Source organism: Tamandua tetradactyla, chromosome 16 (assembly GCF_023851605.1).
Source record: "Tamandua tetradactyla isolate mTamTet1 chromosome 16, mTamTet1.pri, whole genome shotgun sequence".
Lineage (NCBI taxonomy): Eukaryota > Metazoa > Chordata > Mammalia > Pilosa > Myrmecophagidae > Tamandua > Tamandua tetradactyla.
In genome coordinates this window covers 212,766-236,040 of record NC_135342.1, presented here as the reverse complement: position 1 = coordinate 236,040, position 23,275 = coordinate 212,766, and the positions used below count along the sequence as shown (strand labels likewise).

The following is a 23,275-nucleotide window of genomic DNA, read 5'->3' as shown; positions in this document are numbered from 1 at the left end:
AATTTCTCCCTCATTTTTGAAGGACAATTTTGCGGGGTATAGGATTCTTGGTTGGCAGTTTTTCTCTTTTAGTAATTTAAATATATCATCACACTGTCTTCTCACCTCCATGGTTTCTGCTGAGAAATCTACACATAGTCTTATTGGGTTTCACTTGTATGTGATGGATTGCTTTTCTCTTGCTGCTTTCAAGATCCTCTCTTTCTCTTTGACCTCTGACATTCTGACTAGTAAGTGTCTTGGAGAACGTCTATTTGGATCTATTCTCTTTGGGGTATGCTGCACTTCTTGGATCTGTCATTTTAGGTTTTTCATAAGAGTTGGAAAATTTTCATTGATAATTTCTTCCATTAGTTTTTCTCCTCCTTTTCTCTACTCTTCTCCTTCCAGGACCCCCACAACACGTATATTTGTGCGCTTCATATTATCATTCAGTTCCCTGAGTCTCTGCTCATATTTTTCCATTTTTTTCCCTATGGTTTCCGTATCTTGTCGGATTTCAGATGTTCCATCCTCCAGTTCACTAATCCTAACCTCTGTCTCTTGAAATCTACCATTGTACGTTTCCATTGTTTTTTTTTTCATCTCTTCTAATGTATCTTTCATCCCCATAAGTTCCGTGATTTGTTTTTTCAGACTTTCCATTTCTTCTTTTTGTTTGTTCCTTGCCTTCTTCATATCCCCCTGCAATTCATTGATTTGGTTTTTGATGAGGTTTTCCATGTCTGTTCGTATATTCTGAATTAGTTGTTTCAGCTCTTCTATCTCATTTGAACTATTGGTTTGTTCCTTTGACTGGGCCATATCTTCAATTTTCCTGGTGTGATTTGTTGTTTTTTGCTGGCGTCTAGACATTTAATTACCTTAATTAGTTTTTTCTGGTGATTGCTTTCACTTCTGTTACCTAGGGTTTTCTTGCTAGATGAATTTGTTGTCTATCTGTTCTCTGACGTTCAGTTCAGCTTTTTCTGGACCTCTAGCTTAGGTTTTGTTTAACAGAGGATAATTTTTCAGTTCTTGTTTTCTTGTTTCTTGCCCTGCTTGTATGGTGCCTTTTCCCTCCCCACCCTTAGGAGGGTGTACGTATGTATTATGGACTGGAGCCGTGTTTTCCCGGACTAAACTGGCCTCCTATCAGGGGCAAGGAGTCACCTGCGTCAGTTTTCCCTGAGAGTGAGACCCAGCAGGTTAAAAGACTTTCCTGTGAAGTCTCTGGACTCTGTTTTTCTTATCCTGCCCAGTATGTGGTGCGTCTGCCTGAGGGTCACACCAGCAAAAGATGTTGCGGCACTTTTAACTTTGGAAGACTCTCCCTGCTGGGGGCGTGGTGAAGATGGAGGAGAGGTTGTAGGCTGGTTTTAATGGCTTCAAATTGCCAAGCCCTGGGGGCAGAGTTCCTTGATGGAGGGATTCCACCTGAGTTGGGCTTCAGCCCTCTCCTGGGGAAGGCACAGGTGGGAGACAGCCCTGAAAGCAGCCCGTTTCTGCCCATGCCTGGGGCAGTTGCAGCCTGAGAAGTCCTGCAGCTGAATCCAGAGGCTGCCAAGTCTCCGTAGAGACACAGCCACTGAAGCCTCTGTTTCCTCCCCTTTCCTCTTTTTCCATGAGCCTAATGAGCGACCTCTGCCTTGACCAGGTTTAGAGTCTCTTTCCTTTCCCTCTGGGAAGCTGCCTGTGGGGGAGGGACACCAGGCGCCAGCTGCCGCAGCTTCGGGAACTCACGGTTTTGGGGAGGCTTGCAGTCAGTCCAGCTGGTCCCGATTGGGGTACGCCGTGTGTCTGGTTACTGATGTGGCTCTGGGAGCTGTTTGGTACTGTTTCTGGTTATTTAGTAGTTATTCTGGAGGATGAACTAAAACATGCACATTGTTAAGCAGCCATCTTGGCCCCTCCTCCCAGTTTTAATATTTCTTGTAGGGCCAGTCTAGTGGTAACAAAGTCTTACCGCTTTGTTTATCTGGGAATGTCTTAAGCATTGCTTCATTTTTTTGTTTTACATTTTTAAAAATATATTTTTATTGAGAAATATTCACACACATAAGTCCAACCATGTTATACAGTGGCTCACAGTATCATCCATAGTTGTGTATTCTTCACCATCATCATTTTTAGAACATTTCCATCACTCCAGAAAGAAGAAAAAAAAGAACTCATACATCCCATACCCCTTACTCCTCCCTCTCATTGACCTACAGTATTACAGTCTACTCAGTTTTTACCCTTTATCTCTCTCTATTATTTATTTATTTTTAAACTTAAAGTTTATAATATAACATATATACAAAGCAAAGAAATATAAAAGCAATAGTTTTCAAAGCACTCTTCAACAAGTAGTTAAGGACAGATCCCAGAGTTTGTCATGGGCTACCATACCATCATCTCAGATTTTTCCTTCTACCTACCGCAGAACGTAGGAGTTTAGAAGGAATAATTTTTTTTATCATTACTATCAACTTTTTTTGTGAAAAATAACATATATACAAAACAATAAATTTTTAAGCACAGCACCACAATTAGTTGTAGAACAGATTTCAGAGTTTGGTATGGTTACAGTTCCACAATTTTAGGTTTTTACTTCTAGCTGCTGTAAGGTACTGGAGACTAAAAGACATATCACTATGATGATTCAGTAGTCATATTCATTTGTTAATCCTTACTTTTTCTGTATAACTCCACCATCACCTTTGATCTTTATGTCCCACTCTTTAGGGGTATTTAGGCTGTGGCCATTCTAACTTTTTCATGTTGGAAGAGGCTGTCAATAATATGGGGTAGGAGGTGGAGCTAGCTGATGTTCTGCAGAAGCTGGACCCTCTAAGTTTCAGGACTTATCTGGTCCAGGGACCCACCTGGAGGTTGTAGGTTTCTGGCAAGTTACTCTAGTGCATGGAACCATTGTAGAATCTTATATATTGTCCTAGGTGTTCTTTAGGATTGCCTGGAATGGTTTTGGTTGAGGTTTGGTAGGTTATAATAGGTAGCTTCTAACTGAAGCTTGCATAAGAGTGACTTCCAGAATAGCCTCTTGACTCTAGTTGAACTCTGTCAACCACTGATACTTCATTATTTACACTTTTTCCCCCTTTTGATCAGAATGGCATTATTGATCCCACAGTGCCAGGGCCGGACTCATCCCTGGGAGTCATCTCACACACTGCCAGGGAGACTTTTACTCCTGGATATCATGTTCCACATAGGGGGCAGGACAGTGATTTCACTTGCAGAGTTGCACTTAAGAGAGAGTAAGGCCACATCTGAGCAACAAAAGAGGTCCTCTGGAGGTAACTCTTAGGCATAACTATAGATAGGCTGAGCTTCTTCACTACATACATAAGCTTCACAAGAGTAAGCCTCAAGATCAAGGGTTTGGCCTATTGATTTGGGTGTCCCTAATGTTTGACTCCGTATCATGGGTTTCCCTGGTGGTAAAATTTAGTAGTTCTGTATTTTTTCTCCCATCCCTTAAGGGGCTTTGCCAATATATTTTGATTATCTGCTTAATATATTCTAGGATGTATCCAGGCATTTCATTAAGCTATTCAGGATTAAAGGCCACTGCCTCATTTTTGAAAGACAGTTTTGCCAGATAGAATTCTTGACTGGCAATTTTTTGCTTTCAGCATTTTAAATATGTCATCCCACTGCCTTCTTGTCTCCATGGTTTCCAGTGAGAAATTGGTTTTTAATCTTATTGAGGCTTCCCTGTACATGACACATTGCTTTTCTCTTGCTGCTTTCTGAATTCTCTCTTTATCTTTGGCATTTGATAATTTTAATATAACGTAGCATGGTGTGGGACTATTGGGGTTTGTCGTTCCTTGAGTTCTTTGAACATCTTGGATATATATGTATCTTTTGTTAAATTTGAGAAGTTTTTAGCAATTATTTCTTTGAATATTCTCTCTGCCCCTTTCTGTATTACATCTCCTTCTGGGACTCCCACAATGCATATATTGGTACACTCGATGGTGTCCCATAACTTCCTCTGATTGTTGACTTTACTGCATTCTTTCTTCTTTCTGCTCCTCAATCTGGATGATTTCAATTTTATCTTCAAAATCTCTGGTTCTTTCCTCTGCCAACTCTTGCTATTGAACCCCTGTAGAGAATTTCAAATTTCTGATACCATGGTCTTCAGCTCTGTCTGGTCCCTTTCCATAATTTCTGCCTCTTGATTTATATTCTCTTTGGATTCCTCTGTTGTTTTCCTGACTTCCCTTCATTTTGTTTTTGGTCCATATTTTCCTTTAGCTCTTTGAGCATATTTAGGACCATCTTTGACTGGTATGTCCCAATTATGATCTTCCTCATTGAAGGTTTCTAATACTTCAGTGTTCTTTGCATGGGCAATTACTTTTTTTGTTGCAACCTGGACATTTTGGTATTTCAGTTTGTTACCACTGGAATTGAGACTCTTAGCCTTCTGTTTCTTAAGTTTGAATCTAGCTAGTATTATCATAGAGCCTTCCTCAGATTCCAGGAGCTAAGAAAGTTAAATAAATAAAAGAAGGCAAAAAAGATAATACCTTTTTCATTCTTTGCAGATTGACCTGTGTGAGTGCTCTCCTTCAAAGCTTATCTGTGAATTTACAGATTAGTTTGATGGCAAAGCATAGAGGCCTCCCTAGTCCTTTCTGAACATATATCTTGTCTTGGGCATGAGCCCATAGCCCTAGAATTTCTGCCATTCACACCGATATGAATGTTCTTTCTTCCCTAGAAAAGTTTCTTCATGATCTTGTTATTGCAGTATATCCTAGAGCCAGCAATCCCTTGCCCCAGTCTGCCACTTGACTGTTCTCTCATAGTGTCCTGTAGGAGAGCTCTCTGAGTCACATTCTATCTGTAGGGCAGGTTCTGGGACAGCAGGTCTCTCAGGCCATCACTATACAAGATTGGGCTAGACAAACATGTTCCCAATATGGACCAGGGATCTGCATTGGGAATGCAGCCTGGCTCTGTGAAGCCAGTGAGGGGGAAAGGGGCTATCCAGGACACCATGATATCCTACTGCTTTTAAGTAGCCTTTTTCTTGATTTGGCACTTGCCCTGTTATTGCATTTTTCTAGAGGTTTGAAACTGATGTTTCTGCCAATTCTTGACAGTTGTTCAAAGCTTCCATGGGGGGATGGATCCCTGAAGTGTCTCACTTTGCCATCTTGATTGGGGCCTGCCTCTAATCTGTTATCTGTTTCATTTAGTTCCATTCTAATTTTTATTTCCTCCTTTCTGTTTGTTATGGGTTTAATTTACTCTTATTTTTCTAGTTTCTTAAGATGGAAGGTTGATGTTTTATTTAAGATCCACATATTTCCCTCTAAGCATTGTCTTCAGCATCCTATAGGTTTGGGTATGTAATGTTTTCCTTTTTGTTCATGTGAAATTTGATTGTGATTCTTCTCATGCATTTTCCTTTGACCCATTGGTTATTTTGAAGTATGCTGTTTAATTCCATATGTTTGTGAATTTCTCAAATTTATGCCTGTTATTTATTTCAAATTTAATTCCATTGTGTTTGGGGAATATATTTTGTATGATTTCAGTCCTTTGAAATCTGTGAGGCCTGTTTTATGGCCTAGCAAATGGTCTAATCTAAGAGACTATTCTGTGTGTATTTGAGAAGAATGTGTGTTCTGCTGTTGTTGGATGGAGTGTTCTGTAGGTGTCTTTTCAATTGAGATAGTTTTTAGTGTAGTTTCTTTTCCAGCCCTTTCCCTAACAACCTTCAGTAATCCCATGAATTTCTTCCTGAGTGTAGCTTACATGCATTGGTGATGAAATTGCCCCCTCCCCCCTCCCAATCTAATGCCTAGTAATTGATATTTCTCTGCTTTCAGGTTGTCTATGTGGAGTGGAGGATGAGGAGACCCCTCTTGAGCAAGTGAAGATCTGTAGAGTACACCTGTCACGGAATCCCTTTATGTGTGGGAAGTCCAATAAGAAGGGTGCCCTGGCCACCTTGTGCCACCTCCATCTTCAGGCCAGTCGCAATAGGGGACAGCATCACAGGAGCACTGAGTGTGGGGAGACCTTCCCATACATCTCCAAACGTGGTCAGCAGCAGGGACTCTATGCTGGACAGAAGCCCTTCAGGTGCAGTAACTGTGGGAAAGCCTTCCTGAAGGCCTTTGCTCTCCTTGACCACCTGCTGACTCATTCTGAAGAGAGGAGCTTTAGATGCCCAGTGGTTGAAAATGCCTTCAAGGAAAAACCCACCCTTGTTACTTACCGAAAAAGTCACGCTGGAGAAACATCCCATGTGTGTAATGAGTGTGGGAAGGCTTTCAGTTACCCATCTAAGCTGAGGAAACACCAGAAGGTCCACACAGGAATAAAACCTTTCAAGTGTGGTGAATGTGGGAAAACTTTCAACCGCAAAGATGCACTTGTTCTGCACCAGAGAGTTCACACAGGAGAAAGGCCTTATGAGTGCAGTGAATGTGGGAAAGCTTTCAGCGTTCTTTCTACCCTCATTCGGCACCGGAAGGTTCACATTGGAGAAAGGCCTTATGAGTGCAGGGAATGCGGGAAGTTTTTCAAATACAACAATAGCTTCATTCTACACCAGAGAGTTCATACTGGAGAGAGGCCTTTTGAATGCAACCAGTGTGGGAAAACCTATGTAACCCGCTCTGGCCTGTATCAGCACTGGAAGGTTCACACTGGAGAAAGGCCCTATGAATGTAGCTTATGTGGGAAAGCCTTTACTACCAGGTCGTACCGCAATCGACACCAGCAATTTCACACTGAAGAAAGGTCCTATGTATGTACGGAATGTGGGAAAACTTTCAAACATAGTTCCACCCTCCTTCAGCACAAGAAAGTCCACACTGGAGAAAGGCCTTAGGAGGACAGGAACATGCGCGTGTCTTTAGCCATGAACATCACCTTGTCCAACAGAAAGGTTGTCAGGAGCTTAGCCTTTCTGAGGGTGTTGCCTTACAGAAAATAAACCTTGTACATCCCAGTCCTACTCTAGGGAGATTTCCCATGAGTCCAGGTATGTGGGTAACTTCCAGGAGTTACGTTGTACTTTCTGACCTGGTCAGGGCTTCTGGCAATGTTATGTCACTGCCAGTGCTAGTTGGAGAAGCTTTTCCACCCTTTCCACCTGGTAGGTTTCCACAGCGTGTGCCAGTTACCCCAACATCCCCAGAGAAGATAGACCTCAGTGCTCTGTACCTAGGAGAGAGTGATAAGTGGTTGAGCCCAGAGGGAGGTCCCATTCCTACCCTGCTGACTGGTTTAGGCCTGAACATGACCCAGCTGTGGCCAAGAGGACCTAAGCCAGTATCTTCCCTGGCCTTCTGGAGAACATCTGTCTTTTTCACGGACATGTTGGTGCTACATGTAGTGCCTGCTATGGATTTCCCCAACTCTGGAATAGACTGTATCACAGTACTCTTGAATGTGTGGTGATTAAGGCCTTTGTTTAGGCCACCTCTAATATTGACGGTTCTGTTCCCTGTGTGGAGGGGTTGAGAACAGAATTGGACTCTGCCAGCTTAAGCGAAGGGTATGGCTTTTATAGCAGTCCCTGACTTTGCCTCAGAGGTCACAGCAGGATGGCAGAGGACATCTCAGTCAAGTTTCATTGGTGCCTAAGTCCTCCAGAAAAAGACCGAAAAGCTTTACGGGTGAATCTTGTGAACTGGGTGTCAGGATTATTTCTGGGTTCATAAGTGACCCTGAAAAGTGAAATAGTTGGTGCGAGATCCTCCAATGTGTCTGGGCATGTTAAGGATTGGGTCGCTTATTCCCGGGCATGTTCCACAATCTTCAGCATTGGTCAGTGGAAGTTCTCTCCAAGAATCTGCTCAGCAGTCATGTTCTTTGAAATATAGAACATCACAGGTAGGTGTGAGTGGTTGTAAAACCTACAGGGATCAGGTGGGAAGAGTAAGTGGGCATAGAAACTCTGTGAGTGAAGTGATATAGACCGGGGGAGTCTGGTAAACTAGAGGGGGTTGTTTGTGAAACTACAGTTTCATAGAGTGAGGTTGTGCAGAACTCAGGAATTACAGAGCTGCTATCTGGCACTGTCAGAACAAATAGTCTAAAGGTTTTTCGGATTCTTGTGTACTTCCTGGGCTCTTCACCTCATGCTCGTCACCCAAGGACTGAAGACAGGAGATCCTGTAGTCCCAGGGTAAGGCCTTTGTGACCCAGCCAGTTGCTCCTGGTGTCTTTGGTCATCATTGCAGGGCACAGAGGTGGGAGGTAGAAGAATCAGTGTATTTTTGTCATAACTTCTAGTTTGCGAAACCTTTCGATTTGATAAGTTTTGGAAATTATTTCACCAAAACAAATAAAATGTCAGTTCAATAAAAACCTATATTTTTGCTGTAGCTGTGCCCCTGGTGACTTCTTGACAAGAAGAGACTATTTCCTAGGGAGCATGTGTGGGGAGAGAGCAGGTGACTCCAGACGTGAGTTCCCATCTGTTACTTTGTAGTGAGGTTTGAGACCACTTCCTCTGGTACCTCTACCTGAGGTGATTCTTCTCTTCCACCTGCTCTTTGGAGTAGAACCCCAAGCCAGTTTTCCATCAGCGGAATTAGTGGCCAGTTAAATTAGTTTCTCCCCAGCTCCATAAGGTGTATGCCTACTGTTCTAGTTTGCTAGCTGCCGGAATGCAACACACCAGAGAAGGATTGGCTTTTAATAAAAGGGGATTTATTTTGTTGGTTCTTCAGAGGAAAGGCAGCTAACTTTCCACTGAGGTTCTTTCTTATGTGGAAGGCACAGGATGGTCTCTGCTGGTCTTCTCTCCAGGCCCCTGGGTTCTGACAACTTTCCCCAGGGTGACTTCTTTCTGTATCTCCAAAGGCCTGGGCTGAGCTGCAAGTGCTGAGATGAGGAATGCCGAGCTGCTTAGCAGTGCTACGTTGTAATCTCTCATTTAAGCACCAGCCAATTAAGTCAAACATCACTCATTGCAGCAGACACGCCTCCTAGCTGACTGCAGATGTAATTAGCCACAGATGAGGTTCACATACCATTGGTTTATGTCCGCAGCAACAAGACTAGGTATGCTCACCTGGCCAAGTTGACAACTGAATCTAACTAACACACCTACCCCTAGCCTGTTCAGGCCATTGTCATTGGATATAAAATGTCTGTAACATGTGGGTCTGTGTAGGAGCAGAACAAAAGTCCCACTGAGCTATGTGGGACTCAGATGACTGGTCAAGTGGGAATAGAATAGACATAGGCCAATGAAGCTCAAACCCTTATGCCCTCTGCGTGACCATGGTTAGATCTCATAAAATGGCCTTCAGTACATGGATGAAAGTTCCTCTTGCTCTGAACCTACTTTCTGGCTACCCCCCACACCTCCCACTGGGGCTAAGTCCACAGCAGCCAACTTGCTGGGGAAGGGGGCAGGGAACAGCATTGCTCTGGTGATGGCAGAGCATTTTGAATAAAGGCCTGGTGGCTCTAACCCTTTGACCTACCCAGGGTACCAGCTGGTATGAGGCTTACTCATTCCATTACTTTTGGCCCAAACTTTACTTGTCAGGTGACATCAGCCCATTGTTGCAGCCTCCATTTTGACCCCCAAGACTATGTCCGTTGTCTTAGCCAATGGTAGCTCTCCTCTTGAATCCATTTTGCTGTTTCCTGGCCCTTAGCATGTTCCTATTCCCTCAGCTTATCAGATATATCACCTCCTCTCCACTCTCTCTCCCAGTGTCACCCCTACAACAGTTAAGGTAGCCTCTCCTCATAAAGACTCCCTAAATTCTTTTGGAGTTGATGGTTTCTCCCTCTTGCTCTTTTCTGGATGCCTTGACGTCAGGCCTAACGCCAGCACTCTATCCCCCTATGTTTGTCCTCATGATATATCTGCACATTTGAATGTTTCAAAACAGGGATATATTTGTGTTTGTTAAGGACCTTAGCAGCAAGGGCTCAAGGCTTCACTGATTTTGGAAACTAGTGCTAGACAGGGTGTTTCTTGCTTTTTAAAGTTTATTTATAAAAGCAAAGTGTTAACTTTTTAATTGTAGTATATACTTAATCTGACAAATGTAGTTTTATTTTCTCACAAAAAGCAGAACCAAGTGGTAGCAGTTATGAATATATATATGCAAGTCTCCATATTAAACAGAAGGAGGAGGTTAAAACTGTCAATGTTTTCAATTTGATACCTTGTCTAGTAAGACTCTTATGAATTGGTTTATGAGACCAGACACTGTCTTGTTCCTTAGATGCCCATAATGGGAGCATTCATCGTCTCTTAGTCTCCTTTTCTTAATGCTGAGGATTTTCAGTTTTCAGATAGGCTTTGGAATGTAATCATTTAGCATCCTAAAGCTCTATAAACAGACCTGAATAGCTCAATTTTATTGAGACAAGTAGGTAAAGGACTGAGGAGGACTTTGGTAATAACAGTGAACAAGTAAGTGTATATCCATTAGTCACTCATTCATCAAATATTTATTGAAAAAAAATTTTATTGGGCACATGCCTGAGGCCTAGGTAATCAGAGCTTTCAATTGAAGCCATAAGGATTGGGTTAGGGATGATCATGTGACATAGGCAGGTTAATAAGGGTTAGTCAAAGGAAATAGGCGCTCTCTTGTCCCTGGAGTTGATCCACACAGCGGATGGGAGTTGGAGTTGGAGACAACCATCTTTCCTCTTTAAAGAAATGCCTGCATGTAAAGCAAGTGAAAGGAGATGGCTGAATGATGAGACAGACCATTTGTTCTCATTAAGCCCTGGATCAAGTAGTGCCTGAAGCTGTCATTTTGGCTCCATGAATCAGTTTTTGTGAAAGCCACATAGAGTTGGGGTTAAGTCCCCTGGAAGGGAATGAGACCTGCCTGCACATGATTATCCCCTGCAGAGGTCGCTACATTTCTTCATGCTTCTATTCTGCCAAGGATGGCTCAGGGCAAAGCCTCCTGGAGTCCAGATAGACTTTTCCACCACACTCAAGGATAGAGTCAGAATCATGCCCAAGTTCTTGAGGCTTAGATTCTACCAATATCAAGCCTAATCGTATTGTATACTCTGCTTTTTACTCTGAATTGCCCTTCCTTGACTTTGGAAGCACCTCACAGCAGAGTGCCTGCCACAGAAATCAGCCACAGCCCCAAGTTCACCATGCACATGTTACTTCTAATTTCTTTCAGATCTTTAACTACTATCTGCAATTACCCTGCTCTTTGATCTGTTTATGTTAAATCTCCACATAGCACACCAAACTGAGCTGAAGTATGGATAGGGACAGGGCCTGTCACTGTTGCGAATTCCCTAGAACTCAGCTAAAGGCCTGGCACACAGTAGGGCTTCTGGGAAAATATGCTGAATGAACGTTTAGCTAGTTTGCAGAATCTGTGCTGGGCCCAGACCTCAGCCACATCATCACAGCTGACTCTTGGGGACAGAGCAGGAACTTGAGAGAGCATGAGGACCCCTTTTCCTGTACTCAAGCAAGTCATCAGTCTACTCACATATTTGTTCCTTGCCACTTTTGCATCTTTTCTGTGCTGGCGACTGCACTGGCCCAGCAGGGGACAAAAATCACAAGGACCCTCCCTCATGGAACCAGTGTTCTAGTGATGAGTCAGGTATTCCTCAAGAAATGACAAAAGATGTAAACTGGCAACTGTGATAAGGGTTTGAGCAGACTATTCTCAGTGGGTGTAGATTGAGGCCCCTCTCAATTCTCTGCATTTCAGGACCTCTAGGTCTTTCCTTTTACCTGGCTCCTGAGGACTCAGGTAGCCACTGTGATTGGCTTTTACCTTGTAGTGACTGAAACCTATAGTGGCTTCTTATATAGTTTGACATTTAAAAAAAAATGTCATTTTAATGGTTCTACTTTTTTTTTTAGCAATCCACAGAGATGACTTACATTTCATCAGTTTTACATGTACAGTGTGCTTGTGTGTATATAGTCTGTTCAAACATCACAAAGATCTCCCTCATACTGCCCCTTTATGGCTACACCTCAGTCCTTAATCCCTGACAATCACTAATTTGCTCACCTCTATCATTTTCTCTTTTCAAGAATATAAATTAAATCACACAGCATTGACCTTTTGAGCTGAGCTCTTTTCACACAACATTACTCCCTACAGGTCAGTTCCAGTTGCTATGTGTATCAGTAATCCATTTCTTCTTAATGTGGTAGCATACTAATGCAGTGTAAGTGATAGGCTGGTATATGGAGTTTTGCTAGCTGGTAGAGGTGAGGTGGTATGGTAGACCTTGAAAGCTTCTGACATGATTCCTAATGATCGCCGTCTTCTGGTATTTGTGTATTTCTGTAATTCCCTTGTCTTTTTTGAGTGTGGGCTGGACCAATTGAATTGCTTCGAACAAATAGCATACAGCAAAGGTGATGGGATGTCACTTCTATTTTTAGGTTACAAATCACAGTGACTTCTGTCTTGTTGGTATTGTCTATTTTCTTCTCAGCTTGCAAATTTGGATAAAGCAACTGCCATATTAGGCCTATTCAAGGAACTAAGAGTGGCCTCTGAAGAGGCAGAGAGGCCTTCAGTCCAGTAGCCTACAAGGAACTAAATCCTGTCATCAAGCATGTGAGTGAGCTTGGGAGTAGATCCTTCCCCATCTGAACCTTCGGATGACTACAGCCCTGGCTGACCCCTTGATGTGTGAGAGACTTTGAAGCAAAGGACTCAGCCAAGCTGCACCCAGATTCCTGGCCTGTAGAGACTGAGATAGTAAATGTCTCAAACCACCATGTTTTGGTTAATTTGTTACACAGCAGTAATTACTATAGATGGCTTCTGCAACTTCAGCAGTGACAAATCTGCCTACTCCCCTGAGAGCTCTGGATAATAACTTTCCCACATTTGTGGCACTTAGAAGTCCACTTTGTGTTGTGAATCCTCTAGTGATGGAAAGAGTGTCTTTGTGGCTGAATGCTTTCCCATTTTTACTATAACTGTATGTTTCTTGCAGTGGAAACATTTTTTTCTGCTTTCTACATGGGAGAGGTGACTGAAGCTTCTACTACATTCCTTTCACATGGGATGTTTCTCTAGTGTGAATTTTTAGTTTTTAATAAGGGTTGATTTCTTCCCAAAGGCCTTTCTGCATGCCAAATATTTAAAGAGTGTCTGCTCAGTGGGGGTTCTCAGGTGGTTGAGAGCAAAGGTCTTCACAGAGGCTTTCTCACAGCTGCTGCTCTTGAAAGGCTTCTGTCCAGCCTGGTCTCCCTCATGTTGCCTGAAATGGAATTGTGTGGGAAGCTCTTCACACTTGGCTCTTCTCTTTGGCTTCCCAGTACTGAGTACTCTGGTGATAGAGAAAGAAGGCTTTCCCACACACCATTCTCCTTTGGGGTTCTTCCAGCTCTAAGTACCCCAGTGCCCTGGAAGGCCTTCACGAATGGCCTGCACTGAATGGTTACTCTCATTATAAACCTTGCTGCACATAAACAGAAAAGTGGGTTTCCCCCCCACACACACACACACACAAATGAAGCCTGATATCTGTCACATCTGAAACATTTTCTCCACTGTGAGATAGTCCTGTTGCTGGTGAATGTTTGATTCACTCCCACATGTAGGGCTTCAACATACCTTAAATATGTTACCTGGTGCTCAGCCAGGAAAGATTCCATGGGATCTCTGGTAGGCTAAGACGCCATGGTCAGAGTGAGGATGAATTAGTTATGCAATACTGGTCCTGTCACAGATGAGCCTGATAGATAACATTCCACAGGGGTTAGGCAGAGCAGAGAGGCACCTGGAACTGAGGTGGCAGCATCAGTAGCCTCTGACACCTCTACTTTGTGTTGTGAGCCCAGGCCCCTCTGTGGGGATTCCTGTTCATATCTCAGCCAATACTCCTATGAAGGGTACTCCCTTACCCAGAAGTCAGAATTGGTTGTCCTAAGAAACATCGACAGCTCACATGCAAATTTTGGTGAACTTACATGCCAAGTTTTTTTTTGAAATAGTTATCAAACATTAAAATACCAGTTTCTTCAAGATTCCAGATCTCAAGATAGTTCTGAAATACCAGATCTGGCAAGCATGTGTTAAATTGGGGCAGCAAACTATATATATCCCCTATGGTCACCATAGTCTCCTCACCTTTCTATGACCTCATACCCAATGTTCCTCTATCCACATATGGCACCCGCTGGGCCCAGGGTTAGAACTCCTGTCTGAAATGGAGCTGTGTGGGAAGCTCTTCCCACTCCAGACTTCTACTGGGAATTAGGGACCAGCTTCCTTGTACAACCAAAGACTCTTGTATTACAGACCAACTTCCTTCTCCCTTAGGGTGAGTTATGGGCCTTTGAAATACAGATCACTATGTTCACTGTACAAACCCCTTGTCTTTCCCACTTCTCAGACAGCAGTGTACACTAGGCTGCAACAGGAAAGAGCAACTCTGCTTTCCTGCTGCGCTCTGGAGCAGTGTCCTGACAGCCATTCCCCACTCTGCATGCTGGCAGTGACTCATTTCTTATAACCTATCACACAGAACCCCTAAGTTTAAAGATGACTGAATCCATAGTCTTTATTATCAAACAGTACAGAGCAGACCAAAGTAGATGGTTCCAGGGCAAAGTAATTTGCAGGTTCACCAGATTAAGTTCCAGATTAAAGATGTGCCCACACCCATGAATCACATTTTCCTGAAATGCCACACTGGACAACCCCAAAGAAGACACTTTGGTCAGCATGGACCCAGTTCATTGCCTAACTGTTGAAGGTTATGAGAAGGAAGCCATTTCCAATAAGTCCAGGACAATCCTGAATCCCTCTAGGAGAGGGGAAGGAACATACAGGGAACTGCTTTCTCTGTGGACATGGAGATGACTGCTGCAGATATTTGGATTCAGCCAGGATGGAGAGAGGATATGGCTTCTGCCTTACACCCTAGGGGTGATATAGCTCCATCCATGTTTTTTGGTTGGTCTTAAACAACTAATGAGCTGCTGAAGCCTTTTCTAAATTAATGGTACATACAGATAAATTTCTCTATGGTAAATGTCCTGCTGCATGAAGGTTGATTTGTTTAGAGGTTTTCTCACAAAGATTTTGCAGGGCTCCTTTCAGGTATGAATCCTTTTATGCTGAGCAAGATTGCAAAGGTAGCTCAAGATTTTCCCGCATTGGTTGCACTCTGGTGTGAACTACCTGGTCCTGAACAAGTGTGGATCTTTGAAAACTTTCACACTGGCTGCACTCATAGGGCCTTTCTTGTGTGTGAACTCTCTAGTGATGAACCAGGTGGGAGTTATTGCTGAAGGTTCTTCCACATTCATTGCATTCATAAGGTCATTCTCTAGTGTGAACTCCCCAATGATAAATCAGGCTGGACTTGTGGCTAAAGAATTTTCCACATTCACTGCACTCAAGGCCTTTCTTGTGTGAACTTTCTGATGTTTAATAAGAATGGAATTCTGACTAAAGAACTTCCCACATTCACTGCACTCATAAGGCCTTTCTCTATGTGAACTCTCCAGTGCTCAATGAGGCTGGAGCTATGAGCAGAAGCTTTCCCACATTCATTGCACTCATAAAGTCTTTCTCCAGTGTGAATTTTCCAATGCTGAATCAGGCTAGAGCTATGGCTAAAGGTGTTTCTACATTCACTGCACTCATAAGGCCTCTGTCCAGTTTGTACTTTTTGGTGCTGAATGAAGATGGAGCTATTGCTGAAGGTTTTCCCACAGTCAGTGCACTCAAAAGGCCATTCACCAGTGTGAACTTTCTGATGTTGAAGGAGGTGGAAACTTTGGCTGAAGTCTCTTCCACATTCACTGCACTCAAAACTCTAAATGAACTTTCTGATGTTAAGCAAGGTTAGAATTATTGCTAAAGGCTCTTCCACATTGGCTGTACTTGTAAGGCCTTTCTCCAGTGTGAACTCTCCAGTGCTAAGTGAGGCTAGAGCTGTGGCTGAAAGCTTTCCCACATCAGCTGCACTCAGAAGGCCTTGGGTATGAACTTTCTGGTGTTGAAAGAAATTGGAGCTTTGGCTAAAGGCTTTCCCACATTTGCTACATTTAAAAGGCCTTTCTCCAGAATGAAATTTCTCATGCCGAATAAGGTGTGATCTGTTACTGAAGGCTTTCTGACATGCACTGCATTTGTAAGGTTTTTCTCCTGTGTGAATTCTTTGGTGATAAACAAGTGCAAGTTTGTGGCTGAAGGTTTTCCCACATTCACTGCACTCATGTTTTATTCCAATGTGAAATTTCTGGTGCTTCTTCAGGTTAGATGGGTGACAAAAAAAACATTCCACAAAGTCCTTACACATGTGGGATGTTTCTCCAATGTGAAATTTCGGGTGATAAAACAAGGGTTGCTTTCTCTGAAGGAATTTCTACCTGCTGGGCATCTAAAGGATCTCCCTTCAGAGTGAGTTCTCAGGTGATTGAGGGCAGAGCTCTTCAGGAAGGTTTTTCCACAGTTGCTGCACTTGAAAAGCTCCTGTGCAATGTGAACTCTGGAGAGTTGCTCAAGATTGCAGTTGTGTGGGAAGACTTCACCATATTCAATGCTCCTGTGTGACTTCACCTCACTGCAAATGGCCTGGTGTTGGAGGAGGTCATGGCTATCTGGCATGTCATTTCTACCCTCCCTGCTTCTCTGGCAAGTGGACTCTAGACTTCTTCACAGTCCCTGTCCTCGTCCCATCTAAAAGATTTCTCTCCACTGTGTTCCTTCTGGTGCTGGTGAAGGTTTGTACTGAACCAGAAGTTTCTCCTACATGCTCCACATATATAGGGTTTCTCTTCAGGTTGTGTTCCTTGACTATGCACAGCCATGTGCAAAATGGCTTTTGAGAATGGGCCACGAATGTCACAATAGTTACCTTCTGGGTGAAAGGAAATGCCTTGGGGAACTTGAACTGTGGCACTCCAGTGGAAATACCCTGCTTGGGAGGGGCGTCTTCATTCTCTACTCCATGCCAATAACCTGAAAGCAGAGAAATGTTGGTTGAGTGTTTTACTTGGTGAGAAGGGGTGGCTTCATTAGAAATGTGTGAATGATACTCCCAGAGATAGGTCCAAGGGATTGTTGGGGGGTGGGGGGCTGGGAAGAATTAGGGTGAAGAAGGGCCTGCTGAGGCCACAGAATAAGGAAGGCTTCACCAGAAATAAGGACACAATATAGGACATAGGTAGGGAGGAGAAGTGGAGCCTCCAACTTACTTCTCTGCAAACGGGTTTCAACAGGTCCTTGGCTGATGGCTGGCAAGTGCAGTGCAGTGCAAAGCTCTGTGTGAGGCCTCAGAAAATAGAAATACAAGTAGGCAGCTGTTTTTCAAGTATTTAAAAATACATACACCTCTCATATCTCATTGAGGAGAAACCAATATGGGACAGCAGTACATGAGAAGCTGTGGGCCCAACTATAAGCAGGGAGCCACAGTAAAAATGGGAAAAGTGCAGAGAACAGATTCCTGACATGCTTTGGGCCTATCTTCAACATGCTCAGTTTACATTCATCAAGACCAAGACCCCTTGCAGGTTTCTTTAGTCAAGGCCTGAGTCATGTCTTTATCCCACTCTACTTGACAGATTATGGGATGTAGAGGGTACAAGTCCAAGGCAGAGAAAAGGAGTAAGAGCCCAATCTGGCTCCAGGATCTTAGGTACCCAACAAGAGTCCACAAAGACCTTACATCATATTTGTACCCAAAATGAATTTCTGAGAAGTATCTTGCAGAAGTACTCATAGTGGTCACACAAGCAGTGTCACATAGGCAGACTCTGAAAAATTTCTTGTGGACTCAGAAGGAAACGTAGGAGAAAGTCTTCACATCAGTGGTTTATGCGCTGATTTCTTAGAGATGATATCAAAAGCACAAGCAATAAAAGACAAGATTAGTAGTTGGTTCTCCAAATGTAGAATTCTTGATATTTTCAGAACAGTGGGGACAACCAAAGCAACAGGCTGAGCCCCCAATCTTGGGGTTTGTTCATAAGAAACTTAACCCTGCAAAGGATAGGCTAAGCCTACTTAAAATTAGGCCTAAGAGTTACCCCCAAGAGAACCTCTTCTGTTGCTCAGATGTGGCCTCTCTCTCTCTCAGCCAACATGACAAGCAAACTCACTACCCTCTCCCTCTCTAGTTGGGCCATGACTCCCAGGAGTGTGGGCCTTCCTGGCAATGTGGGACAGAAATCCTAGAATGAGCTGGAACTCGGCATCAAGGGATTGAGAAAACCTTCTCGACCAAAAGGGGGAAGAATGAAATGAGACAAAATAAAAGTGTCAATGGCCGAGAGATTCCAAACAGAGTCAAGAGGCTATCCTGGAGGTTATGCTTACACATTAAATAGTTATCACCTGTTTAGTTAAGGTGTAATGGAGAGGCTGGAGGGAACTGCCTGAAAATGTAGATCTGTGCTACGGTAGCCGTGTTTCTTGAAGATAAGTGTATAATGATACAGCTTTTGCAGTGTTACTGCGTGTTGTGAAAACTTTGTGTCTGATGCTCCTTTTATCTACCTTATCAACAGATGAGTAAAACATATGGATTAAAAATAAATAATAGGGGGAACATGTTAAAAAAAAAAGATTAGTAGTTGGAATTCATCAAAATTAAACTTTTTGTGCCTTAAAGGACACTATCAACAAAGTAAAAAGACAACTTAACACAGAATGGTAGAAAATATTTGGAAATTATATATCTGATAGGGAACATGTATCCAGAATATATAAATAACTGTTACAACTCAATAATAAAAGATGTATGACCCAGTTAAAAAGTGGGCAAACAATTTGAACAAGTTATTTTTCCAAAGTAGATATACAAATGACCAGTAAGCACAAGAAAGATGCTCAAGATATAAGTCATTGTAAAATACAAATCAAAACCAAGGAGATACCACTTCACATCCACTAAGATGGCTATAATAAAAAAATAACCCACATTTTGGCAAGGACGTGGAAAAGTCGACGGCTTATATATTGCTTGTGGGATTGTAAAATGGTGCCGTTACTTTGGAAAACAGTTTGGCAGTTTCTCAAAATATTAAACATAGAGTTACCCTTGGACCCAGCAGTTCCACTATGGATTCAGAGTCACGCAAAAAGTTGTACATGAATGTTCCAAGCAGGATTATTCACAATAACCCAAAAGTGGAAACAATACAAGTGTCCATCTACTGATAAACAGACTAACAAATATGGTATATCCATAAAAGGGAATGTTATTCAGTAATAAAAAAATAAAGTAAAGATGTACACTGCATCATAAACGAACCTCAAAAATGGTATACTAAGTGAAAGAAGCCAGTTACGCACAAAAAAACATACATTGTGTGATTCCATTCATATGAAATGTCCAGAACAGGCAATTCTATATAATCAGTACATTAGTAGTTGCCTAGGACTGGAGGGAAGGGGATAAGGGAGGATGATGAGTAACTGCTAATGGGTACAAACTTTCTCTTTGAGTCATGAAAATTTTCTGAAATTAGGTTACATTAATGGTTGCACAAGGACTAGTCAGGCTTAGTGGAATCTGTGAGCAAACTGAAGATACCTATCTCTGCCCTTTGTCCTTGGGGAGAACTGGGAAAGTGCAAACAGCCCAGCCCTGGCACTAGCAGCTCCTATAATAGGAAACCTGGGAAGGAAGCTGCCATCCATAGTCCAGTGCTGGGACCAACAAACTTTCTACGGGCAAAAGTTATAGAAGACAGGATGGTCATCATACTGTCAAGGTCTAAGGGTCTTACCCAGTGAGGTTATGAGCTCAGAGTTCTCCAGCATCACATTACAGTACAGGTGCTTCAGGTACACATCAAGGAGCTCTCATTCCTCCTCGGAGAAGTACATGGCCACATCCTTGAATGCCACTGGGCTCTTCAACAATGGGACTGCTGAGCTGGGAAGCCAATAGGTAGACTGAAAAACAAACAAAAAACAGTCAAATGATCTTATCCAAGCTCTTGACCTGTGACTCAGTCTTGCTACCTCTACCACAAGCAACTCCGCTTCTCATGACTTCCAGTCCATCTCCCAACACCCATTTGCAGCCTACTCTCATTAGGCCCTCACCTAAGGGCAGATAACAGGCCCTGGCACCATTGGCATCCTTTTGTCCTAGTAGTCCCACTGATCACTACTTCAGGTCAACCATAAGGAACAAAAGGCAGATGAATAACACATAGGGTCCCACTCTCCTCCTGCTGGTAAATTTCCCTTGTATCTCCCAGATCACACCTTCCAGCAAAAAAAAATATATAGGCTCTCTTTTCTCTCAAGCCTCTAATACCAGGGCCCTGAGCCCATTGGCTCACACTTTTTCACCCAGTACACATCAATCATTAGACCCAAAATCCTCACATCCCCCTCCCACTACAATGCCCCACCTCCACCCCCACCATAGGCATTTCTCTAACATCCCCATGTGCACATGGCATATCTAACAAATGCAACCAGCATTCAGTCCAGACTCAGACTTGCCTTAGATCTCCAAAAGCCCCACTGTCCAAGGCAACCATCACCCCTGTATTCGATTCCTCTCCACCCTGCCCTGTTGCTTCAACCCTTACCTGCAAAGAACCACAACATGATCTCAAATACCCATGCCCTCTTCCCCCTCTGCCTTTTACATGCTGTCTCCTCCCCGGTGACCCACTGGACCACCGTTAGCTTACGGACTCTCCCAGGTGTCCCTTTCTTGCCTGATGAAACCTCCAGGCCCAGAGGATGGCACAAAAACCTGGTAGATAGGTAAAACCTAATCCTGGACCCTACTCTCATCCTACTTCTGTCACTTGTATGCTTCATTCTCTAACCCAGGTCCTTTTTCTCCTCAGGTCATCATCCTGACCCCAACTCACAGCTGCACCCAGTATTCACACAGGAGCCTCTACCCCTTTGATGTCGCCAGCCTTGACCTGGCATTCTCTTCACTCTTCTGCCAAAGGCAGCCTGTTAAGACTTAAGTTCTGCCTTCTGCTCCAAACCTTCCATGACTCCAACTCCCCCTTTGAATGCAGGCCCAGCTATTCTAAGCTTGAAGTCTGCCCCCTATTATCTGCTCCCACCAAATATAAGGGACACCTCCATTTCCCTGAACGCATCCACCTCGGTCTCATAACCAAGCAATCTAACGCATGGGACACACTTCCAGAGCTCGTTCCATAGGATTCCAGAAACGAGAAGCACACCACATAGACCTTGACCCGGATTCAGGATGTTGGAAGAAAGTGACTCTCAGGGCCTCAGAAATAAAGGAAGGCGAAGGGTTCCAGCGTACCACCACGAGGACCATGAGGGCGGGAGACCTAGCAGGCGAGGACTTGGGGCAACCTCCACTTACCTGCGCCGGGTCCACCCCATTTACGCTGCCGACCCCATTTACCCGCGGGCGTGGGCAGGGCTGTAGGTGGCTGGTGACCGAGGCGGGCCCAAAACTCCACCAAGCGGAGTGACCTCGGCCTGACTCGCACTCCGAGCCTCTCTTACCCGGTGTAAAAAACGTCAGGAAAACCGAGGCTCAGGAAGACGGAGCTGTTTGCCGGGGGTGACCTCACATCCTTCTCGCCCTTGTGGCCTCGAGGTCCGGCGGCTCCACTGCTGCAGCCCCTGCGAGCCTGCCCACAAGAAAAAAGTAAGGACCACTGGCCACAACGGAAGCCCGGCACCCCGGGTCTGAGCTTTCAGTAGCTCAGCATCCGCAGTCAAGGATGATTTCATTGCCCTGAGCCCGCCGCGGGGCCGCCGAGACGTTGCCAAGGGGATTGAGAGGGCCCCCCGGCCCCCCACGGCCTCGCGGCACTTGTTTTGGCCAGGCGAACTACATTACCCAGAAGACCCCTCGCCGCGCGGTCGCGCCGGCTCTGGCCAATGATGGGCCAGGAGGGGCGGGGCTTCCGGCGTGTGCCCCGCGGAGCGGCCCGTTGCCGGGCGGGTTGGCGTGCCAGGAGACGTGGACTTGGTGGTCCACGGGCTGCGCGGAGCCGGGCGGTGCTCCTCTGTCCTTGTGTGCGCTGTGACCACGGTGAGTGTTTTCTTCTCCGAGCCTCGGTGCCCCAGCCCTGAAAGGGAGGCCTCCCAGGGCCATCGGGTCGTCCGCGGCCGGCCTGGAGACGGGGTCTGGGAATGGTGCCCGCTGGACGAATCGGGAGACGGAGGCGCGGAGCAGCGGCCCCCGCCCGGCGGACTCCAAGGCCCACAGGAGAAGCACCTGCCCGCGGGCTGCGCCGGCCCAGGCCTCCGCGGAGCAGTGGGTGGGTCACGAGCGCGGCGACCTGCCTGTGAAAGGCCTGAGGTTGAGGCTACCTGAGAGCGTCCCGAAGGGAAGCGTGAGCATGTAAGAGGAGTTCTGCCGAGTGGGAGAGAGGCAGCCACGGAGGGTTATGAGCAGAGGAGAGGCATGATCTGAGTTAGGACTTGGGGCGTATCCTGAGGAGCGCACTGGAGGGGGGTGGTGAGGTGGGGCTGGGAGTGCGTAGGCTCTCGGACAGGCTACAGATAGGAGGGTGACCTGTCCAGAGTGGAAGCAGGAGAGGCGGGAGAAGTAATGAGAGTCCAGAAAGGTTTTCAAGGTGGAGTCCGCAGTATTTCCTGCTGCAGGAGATGCGGGAGTGGGCGGTGTGTGGTGGGAAAGTGGGGAATAGTGGTGACAGATATGATTTCCTGTACATAATTTTTGTGAAGTGTCTCCTCAGTGTTTTGCCATTGTATAGTGTGTGTGTGTCTTAGTAATGAATTGTTAAGAAAAAATATATACATATGAAATGAACATAAGATATATAATATATAAGAACTTAAGTGCATTATGATGCTTTTAGTAATCATTTTAGTCATCTCACTTGCTACTCCTGGAAAACTAATCACCTCAAAGCTTAGAGGTTAAAACAACCTCAGCTTATTTTCTCTCACAATGTTGGGCAGTTCTTCTGTTCCATTTGGTTTTGCCTAGGATAGTGCAATGAATGCAGTCACCTGAAAGTTCAACTGAGAGCTTTTGGACCTTTCTGGCCGCAGAATTGTGTTACAAAACTGCATGACTCAGTTTCCTCATTTCGTAAAATGTGGATGTTATTATACCTTACTTAGAGGGATATTGTAAGAACTGAAGAAGTTAAATGTATAATGGATTTTGAACTGTCCACATATCATTTTTGTTATAGTCCTAATTTCCAGGTGATGGTATTACAATCCAGTGGTAGGACTGGAGTTCCATGCTGTGAAAAGATTCTTAAATTTCCAAAGGGCTTTGGTTTCAGCAGAACAAGATTTCTGGCTATTTAGATATTTAGCCTTAATTTGTTGCTTTATTATCTTTAATTTTTAAG

The 23,275-nt window shown here is 44.4% G+C and overlaps 2 protein-coding genes, 1 long non-coding RNA gene and 1 pseudogene across 7 annotated transcripts in view; 2 read left to right on the top strand and 2 right to left on the bottom strand.

Moving 5' to 3' along the window:
- The window catches only part of ZNF584 (zinc finger protein 584), a 30,839-nt gene extending 10,614 nt beyond the window's left edge, over positions 1-20,225 (top strand). Inside the window, exons 3-4 of one of the 4 annotated variants that reach the window (XR_013163228.1) lie at positions 5,838-7,000; positions 12,436-20,225. Coding sequence is in view for 1 of the 4 variants with exons in the window: in XM_077130535.1 (XP_076986650.1) it covers positions 5,838-6,847 (1,010 nt within the window). In the remaining 3 variants the exon portion in view is untranslated. Of the gene's footprint in view, positions 1-5,837; positions 8,349-12,382 lie in introns of those variants that run through there. The other 3 variants (XR_013163227.1, XR_013163226.1, XM_077130535.1) reach the window with 3 other exon arrangements.
- LOC143658493 (uncharacterized) overlaps positions 1-23,275 on the top strand; it is a 63,848-nt gene that overhangs the window by 10,451 nt on the left and 30,122 nt on the right. The window contains exon 2 of the mRNA XM_077130527.1: positions 20,789-21,975. The gene's annotated coding sequence lies outside the window, so the exon portion shown is untranslated. The remainder of the gene's footprint in view (positions 1-20,788; positions 21,976-23,275) is intronic.
- Positions 7,856-21,781, bottom strand: LOC143658514 (uncharacterized). 2 transcript variants are annotated; one of them, XR_013163231.1, is made up of 3 exons: positions 21,441-21,781; positions 19,703-19,871; positions 7,856-10,661 (listed from the first exon to the last, which is right to left on the bottom strand). It is a non-coding gene; the product is annotated as an uncharacterized LOC143658514 (long non-coding RNA). The 2 variants fall into 2 exon arrangements; XR_013163230.1 differs by lacking the exon at positions 7,856-10,661 and adding an exon at positions 17,267-17,798.
- On the bottom strand, positions 15,072-16,561 carry LOC143658483 (uncharacterized; annotated as a pseudogene).